This window comes from Oncorhynchus mykiss, chromosome 4, assembly GCF_057628025.1.
Source record: "Oncorhynchus mykiss isolate SJ-2025 chromosome 4, ASM5762802v1, whole genome shotgun sequence".
Taxonomy (NCBI): Eukaryota; Metazoa; Chordata; class Actinopteri; order Salmoniformes; family Salmonidae; genus Oncorhynchus; species Oncorhynchus mykiss.
The window spans coordinates 58,010,750-58,024,781 of record NC_143025.1 but is presented as its reverse complement, the minus strand read 5'-3'; the positions used below and the strand labels follow the sequence as shown (position 1 = coordinate 58,024,781).

The window sequence follows — 14,032 nt, the reverse complement described above, 5'->3', positions numbered from 1 at the left end:
TATCTATTTTGCTGTGCTTAATTGAGTTTGTCTGGCCCGATGGAGCCAATGGAGTAGTCCCAAAAGTGTCAACTGCAAACCCAGCCCATCTTGAAAGGAAACAACTATTTGAACCCGGGTCTGATGTCACAATAAAGTCCATGGAGAACAAGAGCACCTCCTCCCAGCTGCCCACTGCACTGAGGCTAGGTAACACGGTCACCACCGATAAATCCATGATAATCGAAAACTTCAACAAGCATTTCTCAACGGCTGGCCATGCCTTCCTCCTGGCTACTCCAACCTCGGCCAACAGCTCCAACCTCGGCCAACAGCTCCACCCCCCCACCCCCCCGCAGCTACTCCCCCAAACCTCCCCAGCTTCTCCTTTACCCAAATCCAGATAGCAGATGTTCTGAAAGAGCTGCAAAACCTGGACCTGTACAAATCAGCTGGGCTTGACAATCTGGACCCTCTATTTCTGAAACTATCCGCCGCTATTGTCGCAACCCCTATTACCAGCCTGTTCAACCTCTCTTTCATATTGTCTGAGATCCCCAAGGACTGGAAAGCTGCCGCGGTCATCCCCCTCTTCAAAGGGGGAGACACCCTGGACCAAACTGTTACAGACCTATATCCATCCTGCCCTGCCTATCTAAGGTCTTCGAAAACCAAGTCAACAAACAGATCACTGACCATCTCGAATCCCACCGTACCTTCTCCGCTGTGCAATCTGGTTTCTGAGCCGGTCACGGGTGTAAATTCTCGGGCCGACTCTTTTCTCTGTATATATCAATGATGTTGCTCTTGCTGCGGGCAATTCCCTGATCCACCTCTACGCAGACGACACCATTCTGTATACTTCTGGCCCTTCCTTGGACACTGTGCCATCTAACCTCCAAACGAGCTTCAATGCCATACAACACTCCTTCCGTGGCCTCCAACTGCTCTTAAACGCTAGTAAAACCAAATGCATGCTTTTCAACCGTTCGCTGCCTGCACCCGCACGCCCGACTAGCATCACCACCCTGGATGGTTCCGACCTAGAATATGTGGACATCTAAGTACCTAGGTGCCTGGCTAGACTGTAAACTCTCCTTCCAGACTCATATCAAACATCTCCAATCCAAAATCAAATCTAGAATCGGCTTTCTATTTCACAACAAAGCCTCCTTCACTCACGCCGCCAAACTTACCCTAATAAAACTGATTTCTACAAAATGGCTTCCAATACTCTACTCAACAAACTGGATGCAGTTTATCACAGTGCCATCCGCTTTGTTACTAAAGCACCTTATACCACCCACCACTGCGACCTGTATGCTCTAGTTGGCTGGCCCTCGCTACATATTCGTCGCCAGACCCACTGGCTCCAGGTCATCTACAAGTCCATGCTAGGTAAAGCTCCGCCTTATCTCAGTTCACTGGTCATGATGGCAACACCCACCCGTAGCACACGCTCCAGCAGGTGTATCTCACTGATCATCCCTAAAGCCAACACCTCATTTGGCCGCCTTTCCTTCCAGTTCTCTGCTGCCTGGAACGAATAGCAAAAATAGTTCAAGTTGGAGACTTTTATCTCCCTCACCAACTTTAAACATCTGCTAACTGAGCAGCTAACCGATCTCTGCAGCTGTACATAGTCCATCGGTAAATAGCCCACCCAATTTACCTACCTCATCCCCAAACTGTTTTTATTTATTTACTTTTCTGCTCTTTGCACACCAGTATCTCTACCTGCACATGACCATCTGATCATTTATCACTCCAGTGTTAATCTGCTAAATTGTAATTATTTGCCTACCTCCTCATGCCTTTTGCACACAATGTATATAGACTTTTTTTTAAATATATATTTTTTTCTACTGTGTTATTGACTTGTTTATAGTTTACTCCATGTGTAACTCTGTGTTGCTGTCTGTTCACACTGTGCTATGCTTTATCTTGGCCAGGTTGCAGTTGTAAATGAGAACTTGTTCTCAACTAGCCTACCTGGTTAAATAAAGGTGAAATAAAAAAATAAATAAAATAAAACTCAGCCAGTGTTGCTGCCAGAGGGTCAGTGACTGCAGGGCTATCGACTATATAGGGAACACTTATATTACGTCATAATCTATTTTTAACCCAGTAATTTAACTGACCGGGAACAAGTATTTACCCAATAATTATGCAGTTACCGCTTGTATCGCGTGATCTGATCAAATCTGTATCTTAATTTTGAGATTTAGCAAAGTATTTGTTGGAGCGCAGACTGGCATAACAACCTTGGGTACGATGGACCAGTACAAGCTCATCAAAAGGAGAGACAGTTGAAAGGAAAAACGTTGTGGTAAGAACACTCTTCGTTGGTAACTAAAGACGTGGGTTAACCTGGAATGAAGCTACAATGGAATGAAGCTACAATGTCTGAAACAGAACTGTAGCCAAGGCCGAAAAACAACCCGGTATCGTTGTCAACCAGAACAAGAATGGGTAGATAGACTACATGACTTTAAACCTGGGCTCAAATAGTATTTCAAATGTTTCAAATACTTTAGCTGTGTTTGATTGAGCTTGCCTGGCTCAATGGAAGGTCATGGATAAGTGTCAGTGGCACCCCAGGCAGCAACAATCAAATTCTATTTGAACACAGTTTTGCGTGACTTGACCCTCTAGTGCCGTCTCAATCCTCATACTGGACACCCAAAGGGATGCATTTTAGTTTTTGCCCCAGCACTAACACACTTGATTCAAGTAATCAACTCATCATCAAACCTTTGCTTATTTTAATAAGTGTGTTAGTGCTTAGGAAAAAACTAAAATGCCCTTTGGGTCCCCAGGACCAGGATTGAGAAACACTGCAGTAGTTGCCAGTTCAGTGAGGAAACCTGGCTGGTGTCCAGTAGGGAGAAAATGTTTTGAAACAGACAAACAGGCAGGGACTACCTGGACTTGTCCAATAAGAAACACTCATTTAAAATTGTTATTTGCACTACAGTGTGACCTACTGAACACAACCCTGAAGGCTATTTCTTACTTGTCTTCCTTCTCGTAGATGTTGAGTCCAAGGGCGTCCACACCCAGCCACAGCTCGGTTCCCTTCTTGTTTTTGATGTCAAAGTAGTTGACGCCGTACATCTCCAGGTCCTGGGCGATCTTCAGGTACTCTAGCATGGCATCCTCTCTGCAGGATCAGACATGAAGAAATAAAGGAATGGTTTAGGATTAGGGATTTGATATTGTTTTATCATTGTGTCCTTGTGTAAGGTACTGTGTGTGGTGTGTTGTATTATTGTATTGCATCATGTATCGTATGTTTGTGTATGAATGAACCCAGGAAGATAAGACCTGATCAACTAATCTGATCATCTTCATAAATGAATAAATGAATAAAAACTAAAATGATTGCTATCTGAGGTAGAGCAGATCAGATGAACCTGTTTTATTATGACAGGGACACCAACATACAGACTCAAACAAACCAACACAGAGAGGAACTCACTTGAGCATTCCACGGTGTTCCTCGTGCCACACCTGGATCCTCTCCTCCCACTGCTCCCTGGACAACTTGTGCTGCTCCAGAACACTGGGAGAGGGAGAGAGTGAGGGAGGGCAGAAAGGAAGAACAATAGAGGAGGAATAGAAGGGGCAAACAGAGAGCAGGTACAATGAAGAAAGAGTATTCATGTTATGATCAATATTGGATTTGTCACGGCATGGATTTCTTCTGGTCTATCCGAACACAAAACATGATCCTGTTCCTGTCAATCACAGCAATACTGTAAGCTATTGTCTGATGTCTGGACTCCTGGCTAAGTTCCAATGTCTATACTAGCATACCACTTAGAATGCATGGCCCCAATACATTGCTGCATATGAAGAAGGTAGAGTGCTTCATGCTAGTGTAGCTATTAGAAAAAAGCTCTTGGTTGTTTCCTACATGGCACCATATTCCCTATGTAGTGCACTACTTTTGACCAGGGCCCATAGGGACTGGTAGTGGACCGGCGCTTACCGCTGGGGCAGCAGGCGGTCTGAGGTGAGGTAGCCGGGCCGGTGGAGGTCCCGGGTGAAGTCTCCGAACTTGGCCTGGACGGAGTAGGAGGCCAGCAGCACGGCGGTCTCTGGGGGGCAGTAGACCTCGTCGCTAAGGATGCCCTCCTTCACCTGGACACACAAAAAAAACTACATGTGTAGGTGTGTGCGTGTGCGTGTGTGCGCGCATGTGCACGTGTGTGTTACCTGCAGGAAAAACAACTTCTGGGTGATGTCCTGGATCAGCTCCTCAGAAACGTCCTCGGGGAAGAACTTGGCGCGGAACTTGAACTGCAGCGGGTTCTCCTTCTTCACATCCTGGGACGACACCTGGGTTGGAGAGAGGATTCATTAATTCAAAATAGCACATGTGAAGTGTTCCAAAAACAAGTTTTCCATTATTTTAGTGAAATAGGGTGCCATTTGGGCTATCAGTTGCATGAGTAGGAATGGATGATTGGATTGGATAAACATTATTGTACCCAAAGAGTTAAATTGTCTTGGATGCACAGTGCTGCATGAAAAAAATGTACTGTCATATTCCTCTGTAAAAGAGGATATATAAAATACATGGGCTGACAAAAGTATTTACAGACTTTGGCCTCTTCCTCTGTGTTCGCTCCAAAACAGGAACCAAAATGTCTTGAGGCGAATGGGAAGCAAATGTGGCAGGGGAATGTGTGCTGAAAGAGCTACTCTATAGTAGAGCTGCGCAGAGTCAGCACACGGCTAGCTCACTGCACTCCAACTGGCCTCTCTCACTCCCTTATTTATAGGTATGGACCACTGGGTTGTCAGTACATTATAATATTCTACTTCAAACGTTCTAGTGAAACCACAACCGGCCTAACACCTTTCGCTGAAAACTAAGTTACTATACTACCCTTATGTCACTAAGTACACTCATGCTAATAGTCTAGCTCCTCACATTGTTAATACTGCAAGAAGAAAAAGTTTATTAGCCACGCAATATAAACCAGCCCAACCCAAATACTGCAGGTAAGGAAGTTGGTGGGTTTATGTGATCTCCATGACGTGATAACCACAGCCATTATATACAGTACATACCTGTACGTGTCTACAGTCATGGTCAAAACTTGAGAATGACACACATTAATTTTCACAAAGTCTGCTGCCTCAGTTTGTATGATGGCAATTTGCATATACTCCAGAATGTTATGAAGAGTGATCAGATGAATTTGCCATGCAAATGAACTGAATCCCCAAAAAACATTTCCACTGCATTTCAGCCCTGCCACAAATGGACCAGCTGACATGTTAGGGATTCTCTCGTTAACACAGGTGTGAGTGTTGATGAGGACAAGGCTGGAGATCACTCTGTCATGTTGATTGAGTTCGAATTACAGACTGGAAGCTTCAAAAGGAGGGTGGTGCTTGGAATCATTGTTCTTCCTCTGTCAACCATGGTTACCTGCAAGGAAACACATGCCATCATTGCTTTGCACAAAAAGGGCTTCACAGGCAAGGATATTGCTGCCAGTAAGATTGCACCCAAATCAACCATTTATCAGATCATCAAGAACTTCAAGGAGAGCAGTTCAATTGTTGTGAAGGCGGCTTCAGGGCACCCAAGAAAGCCCAGCAAGCGCCAGGACCGTCTCCTAAAGTTGATTCAGCTGCAGGATCGGGGCACCACCAGTACAGAGCTTGCTCAGGAATGGCAGCAGGCAGGTGTGAGTGCATCTGCACACACACAGTGAGGCGAAGACTTTGAGGATGGCCTGGTGTCAAGAAGGGCAGAAAAGAAGACCCTTCTCTCCAGGAAAAACATCAGGGACAGACTGATTTTCTGCAAAAAGTACATGGATTGGACTGCTGAGGAATGGGGTAAAGACATTCTCTGATGAATCCCCTTTGGGTCATCCGGAAAAGAGCTTGTCCGGAGAAGACAAGGTGAGCGCTACCATCAGTCCTGTGTCGTGCCAAAAGTAAAGCATCCTGAGACCATTCATGTGTGGGGTTGCTTCTCAGCCAAGGGAGGGGGCTCACTCACAATTTTGCCTAAGAACACAGCCATGAATAAAGAATGGTACCAACACATCCTCCGAGAGCAACTTCTCCCAACCATCCAGGAACAGTTTAGTGAAGAACAATGCCTTTTCCAGCATGATGGAGCACCTTGCCTTAAGGCAAAATTGGCACGGGAAACAAAACATGGATATTTTGAGTCCATGGCCAGGAAACTCCCCAGACCTTAATCCCATTGAGAACTTGTGTGTCAATCCTCAAGAGGCGGTTGGAAAAACCTACAAATTCTGACAAACTCAAAGCATTGATTATGCAAGAATGGGCTGCCATCAGTCAGGATGTGGCCCAGAAGTGATTTGACAGCATGTCAGGGCGGATTGCAGAGGTCTTGAAAAAGAAGGGTCAACACTGCAAACATTGACTCTTTGCATCAACTTCATGTAATTATCAATAAAAGCCTTTGATGCTTATGAAATGCTTCTAATTATACTTCAGTATTCCATAGTAACATCTGACAAAAATATTTAAAAGACACTGAGGCAGCAGACTTTGTGAAAATTAATATTTGTGTCATTCTCAAAACTTTTGGCCACGACTGCATTTACAGCTCTGGTGAGAACCATTGACGCATTTGGAAATTCTGCAAATCAAAACAGGAACATCTCCATTCCACGGACACAGGTGGATGTGCTGTAACTATACTGTCGATACATACTGCAAAGGGTACACAGCACTCACTCCCCCAGAGAAGTAGTATCTTATCTAGTGGTTCACTGAGAGTTCACACTACTAGCTGATTACGAAATCCTCAGGGGACTGGATTTGGTTGTGTCCCAAATGGCACCCTATTCCCTATTTAGTGCACTACGTTTCACCAGAGCGCAATGGGGCTCATCGTTTTTTTGGGGGGGATTGTATTGCATCATGTATCGTATGTTTGTGTATGAATGAACCCAGGACAATTAACTAAAAAAAAAGGGACTGAAATTAAGGGAGATGAACAATTAGCCACTGGTCTGCACAGGAAGTAGGAGTGAGAGAGGGTGCCCATAATGCAGTGAGTGAGTGGCTACTAATTGACTGAGTGAGTGGTAGGCAAATATAGCGTGGAGTGATTTGACCTGCCGCTTTAAAGAATGTATGGCCCATTTGGTTTTGTTTACTGTAGAATGGTATTGCAAAAAAATATGCGACTTAAGAATTAATACAGTGGGAAAAGGTTTGAGAATTCCTGAGCAGATAAACAAATATTTGTTAAAAAGGTATTATTAGATTAACCTTACCTTTTTGTCAAGCTTCAGCCAGGTGAGGTATCCTTTGCCGTCCATATACTGAAGGCCAAAGTACCAGACTTCCCTCAAGCCAATGGTCTTTACCACCTGTGGACGGCAAAGAATGTACATAAAAGTAAATCAACTGTCAGAAAAACTAACTGTGACAACTGTACACAAGCCACACAAAAAAAATATGTATACCACAGGGTCAGAATCATTGAAATGTGTGCATTTAAAATCGTGTATCAATGTCAATGAAAGTTTGTGAAAAATGTAGTTACGTGCGCAGCATCAAGTTAGGATTCTGGCCTAAATGAATTAATACAATAAGTGCCTTTAGAAAGTATTCATACCCCTTGACTTATTACACGTTGTGTTACAGCCTGAATTCAAAACGGATTAAATGTTTGTTACCCATTTACACACACATCCCATAATGACAAAGTGAAAACATGTTTTTTGAAATGTTTGCAAATGTATTGAAAATTAAATACATAAATCTCATTTACATACAGTACCAGTCAAAAGTTGACACCTACTCATTACAGTGTTTTTCATTATTTGAACTATTTTTTACAATATTGAATAATAGAACAACAAAACTATGAAATAACACACGGAATCATGTAGTAACCAAGAGATTCTTCAAAGTAGCTGCCTTGGTGACAGCTTTGCACATTCTTGGCATTCTCTAAACCAGCTTCATGAGGTAGTCACCTGGAACACATTTCAATCAACAGGTGTGCCTTGTTAAATTAATTTGTGGAATTTCTTTCCTTCTTAATGCGTTTGAGCCAATCAGTTGTGGTGTGACAAGGTAGGGGTGGTATAGAGAAGATAGCCCTATTTGGTAAAAGACCAAGTCCATATTATGTTAAGAACAGCTCAAATAAGCAAAGATAAATGACAGTCCAGCAATATTTTAAGACATGAAGGTCAGTCAACACAAAAAATGTCAAGAACTTTGAAAGTTTCTTCAAATGCAGTTACAAAAACCATTAAGCACTGATGAAACTGGCTCTCATGAGGACCGCCACAGGAAAGGAAGACCCAGAGTTACCTCTGCTGCAGAGGATAAATTCACTAGAGTTACCAGACTCCGATTGCAGCCCAAATAAAATGCTTCACAGAGTTCAAGTAACAGACACATCAACTGTTCAGAGGAGACTGCGCAAATCAGACCTTCATGGTTGAATTGTTGCAAAGAAACCACTACTAAAGAGAAGAGACTTAATTGGGCCAAGAAACACGAGCAATGGAAATTAGACTGGTGGAAATCTGTCCTTTGGTCTGATGAGTCCAGATTAGATTTTTGGTTCCAACCACTGTCTTTGTGAGACGCAGAGTAGGTGAACAGACGATCTCCGCGTGTGTGGTTCACACCGTAAAGCATGGCAGGAGGTGGTGTTATGGTGTGGGGGTGCTTTGCTGGTGACGATGTGTGTGATTTATTTTGAATTCAAGGACCAGCATGGCTACCACAGCATTCTGCAGCGATAAGCCATTCAATATGGTTTGGACTTAGTTGGAATATAATTTGGTTTTTCAAAAGGACAATGACCCAACACACATCCAGGCTGTGTAAGGGCTATTTTACCAAAAAGGAGAGTGATGGGGTGCTGCATCAGATGACCTGGCCCCCACAATCTTCCAACTTCAACCAAATGGAGATGGTTTGGAATGAGTCAGACCGGAGAGTGAAGGGAAAGCAGCCAACAAGTGCTCAGCATATGTGGGAACTCTTTTAAGACTGTTGGAAATGCACTCATGGTGAAGCTGGTTGAGAGAATGCCAAGCGTGTGCAAAGCTGTAATCAAGGCAAAGGGTGGCAATTTGAAGAACCTCAAATAAAATACATATTTTGATTTGTTTAACACTTTTTTGGTTACTACATGATTCCATGTGTGTTATTATTTCATTCATTGTGATGTCTTCACTATTATTCTACAATTTATAAAATAGTAAAAAGAAATAAAAACCCTTGAATGAGTAGGTGGGTCCAAACTTTTGACTGGTACTGTATACAATAGCGTTCAAAAGTTTGGGGTCACTTAGAAATGTCCTTGTTTTTGAAAGAAAAGAAAAACAAATGGTCCATTAACATCAAATTGATCAGAAATACAGTGTAGACATTGTTAATGTTGTAAATTACTATTGTAGCTGAAGACGACAATTTTTTTATGGAATATCTACATAGATGTACAGAGGCCAATTATCAGCAACCATCACTCCTGTGGTCAAATGGCACGTTGTGTTAGCTAATCCAAGTTTATCATTTTAAAAGGCTAATTGATCATTAGAAAACCATTTTGCAATTGTGTTAGCACAACTGAAAACTGTTGTTCTGATTAAAGAAGCAATAAAACAGGCTTTTAGACTAGTTGATTATCTGGAGCATCAGCATTTGTGGGTTCAATTACAGGCTCAAACGCTGTGTACTACTCCCTTCACAGAACAGCGCAAACTGTCTAACCAGAATAGAAAGAGGAGTGGGAGGCCCTGGTGCACAACTGAGCAAGAGGACAAGTACATTAGTGTCTAGTTTGAGAAACAGAACATTACCTCAACTGGCAGCTTCATTAAATAGTACCCAAAAAAAATGTCAACTGTGAAGAGGCGACTGGGATGCTGGCATTCTAGGCAGAGTTGCAAAGAAAAAGCCACATCTCAGACTGGCCAATAAAAACAAAATGATTAAGATGGGCAAAGGAACACAGACACTGGACAGAGGAACTCTTCTAAAGATCAATTATTCTTTTAAAATGATAAACTTGGATTAGCTAACACAACGTGCCATTTGACCACAGGAGTGACGTTTGCTGATAACGGGCCTCTGTACGCCTATGTAGATATTGCATTATTTAAATGTTTTTTATTATTATTTTACATTTTAAAATCAGCTGTTTGCAGCTATAATAGTTATTTACAACATTAACAATGTATACACTGTATTTCTGATCAATTTAATGTCATTTTAAAATGGACAAAAGAATGAGCTTTTCTTTAAAAAACAAGGACATTTAAGTGATCCCAAACTTTTGAACGTTAGTGTACGCACACGCACAACTACTCAACTAAAACAAATCTCGGTCGACCAAAACGACCAGTCGACTAATTGGGGTCAGCTCTACAAACCCTGCATGCTTTTTCGAAAGTCTCATTTAGGACCTACATTGAACACCACACATTGGCCTCTACTGTAGGCTGAATGAAAGAACAGCTATTTCCATGTTAAAATGTTATGGGATGCATTGTCTCCATTGTATACCACTCTGGTAGGCCTACATTATGATCAAATAGCCACAGTAGCTTACTTGGCCAATGTTAAAACTAACTTCAAGAGGGTACAGCCTCCGTGTTCACAGTAAATGCGTGCCGGAAGTTGCACAGACGTTCAAGTTTGCGCAACGTTCAAGTTTGCGCTCAGCAGACCTGAAATTTTCTCTGTGACAAAAATATGTAGGGAACATTGCTCATAACGTGATGCAGCCACAACTATTCTTGAAAATATGGAGAGTGGTACTCAGTGTTGTTGTGTTGGATGTGCCCCAAACATAAAACACTATGTTGACAAAAAGTCAATTGCTTTGTCACATTAAGTGCCATGTTGCAAACAGGATGCATGTTTTGGAATATTTGTATTCTGTAGAGGCTTCCTTCTTTTCACTCTGCCAATTAGGTTAGCATTGAGGAGTAACTACAATGTTGTTGATCCATCCTCAGACTTCAATGGCTGGGATAGGAGAAAACTAACTGTTTTAAAGTCACCATTGGCCTCATGTTGAACTCCCTGAGCGGTTTCCTTCCTCTCCGGCAACTGAGTTAGGAAGGAAACGTCTATCTTTGTAGTGACTGGGTGTATTAATACACCATCCAAAGTGTAATTAATAACTTCAGCATACTTAAAGGGGATATTAAATGTCTGCTATTTACATTTTTTATATATATCTACCAATAGGTCCCCTTTGGGGTGGCAGTTAGCCTAGTGGTTCAAGCATTGGGCCAGTAACCGAAAGGTTGCTGGATTGAATCCCCGAGCTGACAAGGTAAAAATCTGATGTTCTGCCCCTGAGCAAGGCAGTTAACCCACTGTTCCCTGGACACCGAAGACGTGGATGTCGATTATGGCAGCCCCCGGCACCTCTCTGATTCAGAGGGATTGGGTTAAACGCGGAAGACACATTTCAGTTAAAGGCATTCAGTTGTACAACTGACTAGGTATCCCCCTTTCTTAGCGAGGCACTGGAAAACGTTCCTGGTCTTTGTAGTTCAATCTGTTTCAAATTCACTGCTCAACTGAGGGAACTTACAGGTAATTGTTTGTGTGGGGTACAGGGATGAGATAGTAATTTTAAAAAATCATGTCAAACACTTATCCAACTGGTCTTTTTTTTTTTACTCCTGAACTTTGATTACCTTAACAAAAGGGGTTGAATACTTATTGCCTAAAAACATTTCAGCTTTTTGTTTTTTGATTCATTTGTAAACATTTCCAGAAACATAATCCCACTTTGACATTATGGTGTATTGTGCATAGGACAGTAACAAACTCTAAATTGAATACATTTTTAAATTCAGTCTGTTACAAAACAAAAATGTGGAAATCACGGGATGTGAATACTTTGAAGGCACTGTATATTCCTTTATATATTCAACCCTCTAATTTACACAACAGTCACGCAGTAATGTACACATTCGAGAACATCTTGGAACACAGAACTGGCTTTTATCACCAAACCACATTATTTTTCTCAGAGATGAGGTAACATTCGGGACAGTAATCAACCGAAACCACTCAAACCATCATTCATTCACACCGTAAAAAACAATGAAGTCATCTGTATGAAATAAACTACATTGTGCCACCAGTGCTGCATGACCACCAGCAGAATACAGCATCTTATATAAACAGACCTTTGAGCCTAGTGGCATTAATGTCGGCATGGCCGGGAGCGCCGATCGTTAATGGCATACTCAGGTACCAGGCTTAATCTGGGTAGGCCTCATAGGATTACATCTTTCCCAGACCCGGACCTACGGTCCCAGATCCATTTGTACGGTCTTGCCAACTCCTATTGGTCCAAGATCATTTTGTGCAGTCTTGCAAGAGTTGGTGGAGCAACAGCACAAACAAATCTGGGACCAGGCTCCTGCTCTACAGGAGATGTAATGGAAAAAGCAGTTAGTCAGTGCAGATGAAATCCGTGCTGAATGAAGGCAGCGAGTAGCTAGCCACAACATCATATATATTCAGTTGTTCCAATAAAATCAGAAAATACAGTCAAATTCACAGTGGGTGATGTCTGACAAGAAAGGTGAGAGCTACAGTAGATGGTGTGTGATCTTAACTTTTCTATCACGGTTTCCTGACACGCCATTCAGATTTCCTTCTATGAGTGTCGTGTGTTCTCTTTTTAGTGTCTGACAGGCCTATAAACCTCCAAACACACACGGCGACAATCAGAAGGAATGGTCTTAAACAATACGTCTGGATTGTTTTATTACTGAGGAGTCATACAGTGCCTTCAGAAAGCATTCACACCACCAGACTTCTTCCACATTTTGCATACAGCCTGAATTTAAAACTGATTGAGATGTGTCACTGGCCTACACACAATAGCCCATAATCTCAAAGTGGAATTATGCTTTTCAACATTTTTGCTAACTAATAAAAAAATGAAAAGCTGAAATGTTGAGTCAATAAGTATTCAGCTCTTAGAGACTTACCCAAGAAGACTCACAGCTGTAATCGCTGACAAAAGGTGTTTTACATTGACTTCGAGGGTTGAATATATCCGCGTTTTATTTTTCATCCATCAAAACAAGAACAAAAAAAAGTATTGCGCTGACAGTGTTTTGTGTAGATCGTTTACAAAAAAAAAGACAAATTGGGATTAAAATGTATAACACAATAACATTAAGAAATCCAAGGGTGGTGAATGCTTATGATACCCTGTATAATGGACTATGGTGCACAATTCTGACAAAACCCATGGGTAGGTTTCCTGGACACGAAATAAGCCTCCAATTGAGAATGATTGTGAATTCAGGGCTAGGATTAAATCTGTGTTTGGGAAACCTTGCGTAGAAGTTCTATATAAAAGTTAGAGTCTATAGCCCGGGCATTTAGGATGAGAAACTCTCACCAGTCGCCAGGCCCTGTTCTGCTTGTGCTACTGCCAAATTCCCCACCCAATCATCAGGTGCTTAGCTGCCTGGGTAAAGCAGTTTCAGTCAACAACACACACGGCAGGCACTCAGGCCAAGCCCATTCCTATCCAATAAGCAGTGGCCAAGGTTAAAATTAAATCAAGCGCCCCCGGACTTACTTAGACGCCACCTAATACGGGTCCGGGTAACCTGACGGGGTTGCATTACAACAACGAGCACTGAGTGGTCGGGCCTGAAACGAGAGAGTGTTTATGACAGTGTTGTCTCACCTGGAATGAAAGTCCTGAGGGTTTCAGGACACAAACAGGTCCTTTCATGGTGTTTTTGCATCCAGGAACCACACAAGGGGGGACTCTAAATGAAGGATTCCTTTTCCAAGGGGGGATAAGCTACAGGAGTTCTGGTACAACGAGAGGCCTTTGAGGCCAGAAAATGTCCCTCTATGAATGGGTAAAACAGCATTTAATAAAATAAGAGTATTTTTGATCGAGGACGATACCAGTATTTAAGAGAAAGAGCTAATCCCCACTGAGTACTGGAATGAACTAATCAACATTCCAAGAGTTAAAAGGCTTTTGTTTTGAGTAGAGGCCGCACCAAAGAGT

The 14,032-nt window shown here is 42.3% G+C and overlaps 1 protein-coding gene across 2 annotated transcripts in view; it reads right to left on the bottom strand.

Moving 5' to 3' along the window:
- LOC110522029 (radixin) overlaps positions 1-14,032 on the bottom strand; it is a 64,877-nt gene that overhangs the window by 14,365 nt on the left and 36,480 nt on the right. For both annotated transcript variants that reach the window (XM_021600092.3, XM_021600091.3), the window contains 5 exons: positions 7,266-7,361; positions 4,201-4,323; positions 3,974-4,125; positions 3,461-3,544; positions 2,996-3,142 (listed from right to left, as the gene is read on the bottom strand). In XM_021600092.3, coding sequence (XP_021455767.1) covers positions 2,996-3,142; positions 3,461-3,544; positions 3,974-4,125; positions 4,201-4,323; positions 7,266-7,361 — 602 coding nt within the window. The remainder of the gene's footprint in view (positions 1-2,995; positions 3,143-3,460; positions 3,545-3,973; positions 4,126-4,200; positions 4,324-7,265; positions 7,362-14,032) is intronic.